At 38.4% G+C, this 9386-nt stretch overlaps 1 protein-coding gene across 7 annotated transcripts; it reads left to right on the top strand.

Moving 5' to 3' along the window:
- Positions 1-481: 481 nt before the first annotated feature.
- Positions 482-7802, top strand: GPR85 (G protein-coupled receptor 85). Of its 7 annotated transcripts, none has more exons than XM_017884166.1 (3): positions 482-813; positions 2122-2239; positions 3335-7802. In XM_017884166.1, the coding sequence occupies exon 3, from the start codon at positions 3505-3507 to the stop codon at positions 4615-4617; it is 1113 nt and encodes a 370-aa protein (XP_017739655.1). In that variant the 5' UTR covers positions 482-813; positions 2122-2239; positions 3335-3504; the 3' UTR covers positions 4618-7802. The 7 variants fall into 7 exon arrangements, with proteins under 7 accessions (XP_017739655.1, XP_017739657.1, XP_017739656.1 ...); XM_017884168.1 differs by lacking the exon at positions 482-813 and adding an exon at positions 1549-1918 and having other exon boundaries at positions 2125-2239; XM_017884167.1 differs by lacking the exon at positions 482-813 and adding an exon at positions 1549-1918.
- Positions 7803-9386: the final 1584 nt, after the last annotated feature.

Genomic DNA, 9386 nt, shown 5'->3' with positions numbered 1-9386 from the left:
TGAAGCACTTACTGGGAAGCAAAAAAGCACAAGTTGAAATGATTTGTAGTTGCATAAAAACGAATTTGACATTTTACTTAGAAGTTGCAAACCACCGCATGGTTTTGAGTTTTTGAATTCATTTGCTTTGCAAAAAGTGGAATGTTTCACTTGAATGGAAATGCCCTCAAGTTACTTCCAGCATGGCTGTAGGATTGATTTTTCTGGGTTAAGGGAGTACCAAAGTTTAGTGCCCTGTGTATATTCTTTTCTAAAAAAACAAACTATCATCCATGTATTTAAATGATCGTAGGAAATTCAAGAACAAATCAGGGAAATTTAACATCATTTCAGTATTACCAACATAGGGCTTTGTGTAACGACTGTGACATCAAGCTTTAAACAGATAAGGCTTTACCTCGGCTAGTCCAATAGAAATACAGTATGTAAATTAACCCATATTATCTGTATGCTGATTGGCCTGAGTTCCCCTGAATGTCACAATCTCACCATCCAGCAATGAGGTATTTTACTGCCGTCTCGAGATCAGATTATCACTGTAGAGAAGATTTTTATTTCATTAACAGATTATTATAAAGCAATAAGCATGCAGAAAAAGAAGCAGACGTTTTACATTTGGAATTAATGAAAGCACGTCTGCTAGTTTTGGATAGGAGAACTGGGGAGTTGTTGCTTAAAATTTTGTATCACCCCCGCAAACAAAACTCTTCGGAAATGGTAAAATAAGAAAATGCATGATTCTAGAGGCATTCCTAAGCACCCACGTGTCAGGCTATGTGGTGTCTGTGGTATCATCCGACCTTTTGGACTGGTGTAAGTTTTACGTATTCGTTATATTTCTAGTATTTTTCATCTGTAATAACAAAGGGGAAAAAAGGAAACTTGTACAGATAACTGCTTTGACATCACCCATCACTGCTCAGCCGAACTTGCAAGAAGGGAAAAGGAATACTGTTGCTTGGTGGGGTGGAATGCCAGGAGTAGCCATTTAAACATTTTATAAGCCTGATTCTTTAGTGACATGCTTTAAGGTAGACTGAATGTAAATCATATTGTAGTTGTCCTCTGAACTTAGCTTCCTCCTTACTTTTACGCATATTTGCGTGCATTGGAGAATAGAAGATGACTAACAAAGACAGAGCTGCCCTAACTTGCCTCCCTTCTTCTCCATTGAAAAGATTTTTTTACTGTGGGAAAAAATAAATAAATAAATAAATAAATAACTTTTTTTCTTTTTTCCCATTCTTTTCTTGTCTTTTTCCAGCTAACCTGCAAATTTAAAGGTTAGCTGGAGACATCATGAAAAAAAAAAAAATCTAAAAGAAGCCTCCGGTGGTTTAGACCACCCTAAAAGCAAAAGGAAGAAAATGTTTGGGGAAGGTTAGGGTTCCGGGAAGCTGAGGGAGGGGGCGGGCGTCCCGGGCACTGTGACTTCCTCGTGCGCTGCCTTTGGGAAGAGGATGGGCCTGAGGTCCTGAAAGGGCCTTTCCAACCCCCCACTACAAATGCGGGCGGCGGTGTGGGGGAAGTTCAGAAGCAGCCACGAAGGGACAAAAGCTTAATGCTGCCAGTTGAACTGGACAGAGCAGTCAATAAACCCGGCCAGCTCTGGAGACAGGTAGGGTCTCCTGCTGGTTCCACAGAGGCTGAAGCAGCCCTGCCGCCGCCCTCGCCACCGCCGCCGCCGCGGCCCCTGCGTTACTGGGGGAGACGGTGCCGCTGCGACAGGGGAGGACGCGGCTGGAGCTCAAGGAGGCTCCAGCGCGCAGGCGCCGCCGAGCCCTGCCTGGATGCTCAGTCAAGGCACTAAGGCAAAAAAAAAAAAAAAAAGAAAAAAGAAAAAAAAAAAGAAAAAAAAAGAATCAGCAATTTATAGAAAGAAGAAGCTATAGTCTGTCGGGATATCCAACGCCAACAGGTAGGAGGATATACTCTTGGTTAAGTTTGGGGGATGTGGGGCAATGCACAATGTTGATGAAACTGCAGGTTCACCGGGAAAGAGCCCTCCCTCAGGTTTTGTGTGTGTGTGTGTGTGTGTGTGTGTGTGTGTGTGTGTGGTTTTGTGTGTGTGTGTGACAATAAACTGCATAATGGAAGTACATTCAGACAATGCACCTTCAGTAGGGCTTACTGAGAGTTCCATTTCTGGAAAGCCTTTCAAGACTGAGGAATATCAGACTGCGAATCACCGGGAACGGTTCCTTTGCAGCACAGAAGCAATCTCTCTCCCCATCTTCGCGTATGTAATGCATGTCTCTCTCCCTCTCCCCCTCCTCCACCCTCCCCCCATTATAAATCCAGGGGTGGCGGATTTCAGGTTTCGTAATGTTGCATGATGCGATCGGTATTTACCCTAGGATGTACCGGTGGGGAAATTAAAATCATCGAACGCAGTTTTGCCTGCGCTTCCATCAGCATATTCCGGGCCAGTGAGAAGTGGCAAAGGAAACACGCTTGGTGGGAATAACAGAGGAAGCCGATTTCCCTGGTGTGGTCCAGGCACCTATAAGACAATGTGCATTTTGTTTTAAAAAGAAGCCACTTGTGATTTGCAACAAAGGTTATCAGTGTAAATGGGAAAGGCTTAATTGCCCAAGAAATACAGGTTCATGTCATATTCATTTGAATCCAGGCAGCCAAGGTTTACAAATGGAAGTGCATTATTCCTCTGGGTGTGTTTCCCTGTCCAATATTTACATTAACCATTTTAATAATCATGTGGGCTTAAAAGATTTGCCAAAAATGGGGGGTAGGGTGAAGAGGGAAAGACAAATGATTAAATCACATCAAATCTTAGGACAAGTAAGTTCCTATTAATTTTGAAGTCCAATTTTGAAATTTTGCTTTAAGATGAATCAACAAATACTCTTATGCAGCATGAATAGTGGCACTTAAGACATATTTTGCACAGGTTCTTTGGACCCACATCAAACAGAGAAGCTGCCTGTGAAACACTGACAGATACTAACAGATCTCAAATAAATGTAGGTAATGTCTCTGCCTCCTAATAGCAATCTTGTAGATTCCATTGCAATTCTACTGGTTAATTCCTGGACTGGCATATTTTACAAGAATGGGACATTTTATTCCTTTTCTCCTAAAGGTACCTAATCAAATATATATTGTCCAAAATAGGGACATTTTAAAATTCACTTAGCTTGGAAAACTAAACAAGCCAATTGTCTGAAATCTCGAGCAAAAATATTTAGTAAAGCAAATATTAGTATTGAAAACTAAAACTTTATTTGCTTCCCCGTAAGTGAACAGCTTTATGTTAGCACTGTCTGACATCATTGCTTGTTAACTTAAGAACTGATAGCTCTTTTTTTTTCAGATATTCTGATGGCAAATCAAATGGAAGAAAAGAGGAAGCATGACTGCAGATCAGATCAGTTCTCTTTGTGGATTATATTTTCAGTAAAATGTATGGATCTATCTTTACCTTGTTCTTATGTCTAGATCATGAGACTTGACTGAGGCTGTATCCTTATCCTCCATCCATCTATGGCGAACTATAGCCATGCAGCTGACAACATTTTGCAAAATCTCTCGCCTCTAACAGCCTTTCTGAAACTGACTTCCTTGGGTTTCATAATAGGAGTCAGCGTGGTGGGCAACCTCCTGATCTCCATTTTGCTAGTGAAAGATAAGACCTTGCATAGAGCACCTTACTATTTCTTGTTGGATCTTTGCTGTTCAGATATCCTCAGATCTGCAATTTGTTTCCCATTTGTATTCAACTCTGTCAAAAATGGCTCTACCTGGACTTATGGGACTCTGACTTGCAAAGTGATTGCCTTTCTGGGGGTTTTGTCCTGTTTCCACACTGCTTTCATGCTCTTCTGCATCAGTGTCACCAGATACTTAGCTATCGCCCATCACCGCTTCTATACAAAGAGGCTGACCTTTTGGACGTGTCTGGCTGTGATCTGTATGGTGTGGACTCTATCTGTGGCCATGGCCTTTCCCCCGGTTTTAGACGTGGGCACTTACTCATTCATTAGGGAGGAAGATCAATGCACCTTCCAACACCGCTCCTTCAGGGCTAATGATTCCTTAGGATTTATGCTGCTTCTTGCTCTCATCCTCCTAGCCACACAGCTTGTCTACCTCAAGCTGATATTTTTCGTCCATGATCGAAGGAAAATGAAGCCAGTCCAGTTTGTAGCAGCAGTCAGCCAGAACTGGACTTTTCATGGTCCTGGAGCCAGTGGCCAGGCAGCTGCCAATTGGCTAGCAGGATTTGGAAGGGGTCCCACACCACCCACCTTGCTGGGCATCAGGCAAAATGCAAACACCACAGGCAGAAGAAGGCTATTGGTCTTAGACGAGTTCAAAATGGAAAAAAGAATCAGCAGAATGTTCTATATAATGACTTTTCTCTTTCTAACCTTGTGGGGCCCCTACCTGGTGGCCTGTTATTGGAGAGTTTTTGCAAGAGGGCCTGTAGTACCAGGGGGATTTCTAACAGCTGCTGTCTGGATGAGTTTTGCCCAAGCAGGAATCAATCCTTTTGTCTGCATTTTCTCCAACAGGGAGCTGAGGCGCTGTTTCAGCACAACCCTTCTTTACTGCAGAAAATCCAGGTTACCAAGGGAACCTTACTGTGTTATATGAGGGAGCATCTGTAAATCTTTAGCCTTGTGAAAACTAACCTTCTCTGCTGAGCAATTGTGGCCCATAGCCATATCTTGAGAAGAAATTCAAGAATGGAATCAGCAGTTTTAAGGATCTGGGCAACATTCTGCAGTCTTTGCAATAGTTCACCTATAATCCTATTTTAAATCTCAGAGTGATCCTGCTGACTGCCAGCAAAGGTTTGTAATTAAGAAAGGACTGAACCACTGCCCTAAGTTTCTCTATGTGGTCAAAAACTAGATAATGAAAGTAGCAGGTGCTAAGTATCAGTGCTAAATGCTCTGTATGTCACTACATATGAAAAAACATCAAAAAACAATTAGCATTGGACATCTTAATAAATTAAGTTGACATGAGGTAAATGTGTTGATAAAAACTAATTTTAGAAGTTTGAAGACTTTAAAACATTTCATACTATTATTGTTTTGCAAAGACTAAAGTATTTGGGGACTTAAAGTACTGTAATCCACTAAAGATGTGCCAATGAATTATTGGAATATCACACTTTAAAAACCGCCTTGTAAGTTCCGGGGAGCATTCCAAAGCAGTATATTGGTTCCAATTAGAGTTTACTTTTTTGTATTAATACATTGCTATTTCTAAATACCACTTTCCTTATCTACTAGTAAGATTGCTAGCCTTGAACTGTGTTATGTGGTTTTTGTTGATTTGGTATAAAGTTTTTCCAATTCATTTATATTTTACAAATGCTAGATATTGGTCTGGGAGGCAACATTATTGGTAACAGCCTGTCACAACTGAGCAGTTCTAATAATGCAGAATAAACACATGTTGCCTTAAAGGGTTATCTAGTATCCTTCATCTTATTTAGCACTGGAGCAAATAGTCAAGGGAAATCGAATCAGTAACTGGTCATGGTCATGCATCTGAAAGTGCATGGAAGATCATTTAGTACTTTTTCCTTTTTTCTCACATGGTTTGAAACTTAAAGTGCACATCACTGAAATAATGAGATTTTCTTTTGAGGTGTGCTACCCTTCCTAGAGTGTTCTAAGAAGCAGGCAGTTGATGTATGTTTGTATTTTAAGTCAGCTGTCAAGGGGAGACCACAGCCTTAGTATGACATCCTGCACAATTTGTGAAGCATTTATTCTACTGAAGGCACAGTCTTGTTTATACTTTCTGCACATTCAGTGTATTGGTCATTTAAATTATCTCAGTTTTAACTTGTGAAAGCTTATAATATGATTTCTGGTATTTTAGAAATACATTAGAGTCTGTGAGTCTCATTCTTTAAGATACAGATGTGTGAACTTCAATATAAAGTTGCATTTGCCAAAATTTACCCGTGTAGCCTGTTAATTTTCTTGAAATAAGTTTTACATTTTTGGCACTTAACAGCTTTTTTTAAATCTGGGCGGCAAGCACAAAGTAGGAAGACTAGCTTTATTATGGTTTTGTTTTTTGATTCTTGTAGCTACTATATTCCAGACTGGAAATGTATGAATGATAATCAACATAATGCTGATAAACTGACATAATATTATCTGTAAAAGCATTATTTGGTAGTTTATTATAATCATCCCTCTATTATTCTTAAATGCCAGTAGTATTTAGAGATGTGTACCTGCTTAGTTAATTGGCTCAGAATTTTAATATAAATATCACACTTTAATTCGGAGCATAGTACCATAGAAATTTGGGGTTCTAAATATACAACTTGTAAGAATGGTTTACACAAACATTATGACAAAACTAGAAAAAGTTATTATTTTGTTTGCTTTCTGTTTTTTTAATTGGTTGGTTTTGTGAAGTTTTTTTTTTTTTTTTTTGGTATTTGATAATTAAGATTAGGAATCTAATAGAACAGAAATCCTATTGCTATAGTGCTTCTGTAAAGAGAATATCAATATAAATAAGGAAAACAAATCAATGAAATGTTTCGATGATACATGCAACTATTCAGTTTTGCTCATATAAGGACAGCTCAAGCCATGAATTAGTGAGCATTCTGACCTCATTTTTACTTTACACCAAAGTTGATTAGATCTGAGACAAAGTTTAATGCACAACAGTGAGTTGGATCTAGCAATAAAGTCTCCTTGGTACTGAAATCATTATCTAAAATAAAGGAAATGTTATCAAAAGATGTTCTGATAACATTGTGATTGCAACTCAAAAAAATTTACAGTAGAAACGTAATTGCAATGATGATAATGGTTAACTTTGCTTAGATGTTCAAATATCACCAGCAATCAGTAGAAAATTCAGCAATAATCTTAAGACTAGAGAGAACAGGTTCACCATTGCATAGACAAGAAAACAGATATGGGTTAAGAGTCGGGGACTGAGGAGTCAAGAGCAAAGGCCACATGAAGCTTCCCGACTCCACTGAGCTATTTGGAATAACCGATTCCCACAGTTTTGGTAAGTGACCAGCCCCAGTGATCAGTGAGTCAGGCTGAACTGCAGTGACTTTTATTTAAGCCTACTCCTGACTAAGTTGGCATTTGCAGGTCAAGCAGGAAGCAGTTGACAAGACACATCCTCAGTGAATCAATGCCATTTGTAACTCAACTGGTAACAGTGGTAATCATGCAAAATAAAAGGCTGCTTCAGTGTCTTAATGACCAAATCACATTATCTATTGTAACACTCATTCCAAAATTCAGTATTTAATGTAATTAATCTTTAATCCGTAAAAATACATTCCCACTGTAGCAGGACAGGGGATGTCCAACTTCCCTGTGACACTGATTATCAATAATAATGTGTCCCTCTTGGACTGAGCACACATCTGAGATGAACAGTCTTTAAATTGTTTTTCATAATAGTGATGATATGTTTGCTTGGATACGTCTGTACTATTTCATCTGGTTCGTTTTGCACATAATAGATTTATTTGTGAGATGCCTGGCTGAAGCTAGGCATTCAGTTTGCGACTGTGGAATCCTATGCAGGTATTAACCAAGGCAGAAAGAGGTGAGTAACTTGACCAGTTCTCCACCGAGACTCCATTTAAATAACACAAAATTAACCATAGTGATTAGATGAAAAAAATTATTTGTAGATAGGATAACCTATTGACTCAATTATGCAGATATCAGCAGGTTGGATTTCAACACCAGGATTGTCTATAGAAGTTAGCTGATTTATGATTGTTAACACATAAATATGGCCACTTATCCATTTGCCTCAACTTCCATGAATACTACCTGAATTTTTTGTTCATTTATTTACCTATTCAACAAATATGTGCTGGGTGCTGGCCTTGGTGCTGAGTGCATAGTGGAAAACAAAGCGGAACAGTCTCTCATTTAGATTTTTTAATCTAGTGGGAAAGAAATAATAAATATGTAGTAGCAATGAGTTTTGAGTGTTAATATGGTAAAAATTCCTAAGAAGAACTTGGTCATAATGGCCATAAATGCACTGTTCTCCATTTTCACTTCGGGGCCTTATCACCTTTCATTGCCCAGTGTTATTTGGGATCTCATATATACTACACATACTCCCTCAACTGAAAGGGAACCCCCTCATTCTATTCAAAGCACCAGGAACCTTTTACGCACACTTAGACGAATCACCATGTTGTATTTTAGAACCAGCTCCCATGTAGTTAATTCTCTCTTCATATTAACAGCAAAACCTAAATTTCCCCTTCCAAAGTTAACTTCATATCCCAACTATCCACTTCCAAAACAGAGATACTTCAATTTCTTCAAGAGACATGGAGGTGTCTTTTCTGACATACTCTTATCTTCCTGCAAGATAGGATGAAAATGTGTGGGTAAAATACAATCAAAGGAATGACTTATTTGTGTGCATCTTACGATGACTTGCTGGGACCCTCCCAAGTTACTTGTGAAACAGGGTGCATATCTTTTATCATTAAAGCATGCCACCCCTTCTATCTTTTTATTTCTCCTTAATTGGAATACAATAAAACTCCCTAATCGCCTATCAGCTGAAAAGTTGGTTTGCCCTCCAAAATGTTCTTCTATTGCAAGTATGATGAAACTGATTTATAACCATACAGATTATATTTTTCAGCTAAACTGTCATAATGAGTTGGGTTGCACCTGGGATTACTGTAGGATGGTTGCAAACAGAGCCAAAACTCTTCACTTCTGTGTATTCACTATTGGATACATTTACTGGGTTTCATTATTTCATGCCATGTGTAGCATAGACTGTATTATTAAAACAAAAGCAGTTTGCATTAATTTCTTATTAAAAAGGAAAGAAAGAAGCTAAGATGATAAATGGTAATATTTCAAATACTGGCTAAAGACACTAATCAAGGTAGATGGTAACCAGAATTGTGGGATATTTATGGTTCTAAAATCTTGTGAATTTATTTTTCTATGCAAAAATAGATCATTTTCATGTTTGTTAATATTCTCTTATGAATGTTTTAAATGGAAATTGCAGGATATACTAAGAATTGTTTACTGCTGTAATTTTTTGTTGTTATTGTCAACTGTGGGCATGTCAGCGTTCTGTGAGTTTCCTGATTCCCTCGGAAACTTTTTTTACACCACATTAAAGTGGTAGAATTGTTCAGTTTTGAGGCAAAAATTCATAATTAGTCTGTATAGTGGTTAAAGTGAAAATAACATTTGCAAATGTCTGGAATTTGTTTTTTGGCCATCAGTCAAAATAGTAAAATAAGTTAAAGGCATATTTGAATTGGAGCAATGTAGAGAGAAGTTTTTGTTGTTGTTTGGTTTTTTTTGATAATTTCTTTTGCCTTATGCTGCAATGTAACAGGCTCTAAATAATAT

The sequence above is a fragment of the Rhinopithecus bieti genome, unplaced genomic scaffold (assembly GCF_001698545.2).
Source record: "Rhinopithecus bieti isolate Rb0 unplaced genomic scaffold, ASM169854v2 scaffold_14871, whole genome shotgun sequence".
Classification (NCBI taxonomy): Eukaryota; Metazoa; Chordata; class Mammalia; order Primates; family Cercopithecidae; genus Rhinopithecus; species Rhinopithecus bieti.
This window is presented reverse-complemented; position numbering and strand designations above follow the sequence as displayed.

Coding starts and splice junctions, on each gene's coding strand:
- GPR85 (XM_017884166.1), top strand. CDS start 3,505: ATGGCGAACTATAGCCATGCAGCTGACAACATTTTGCAAAATCTCTCG.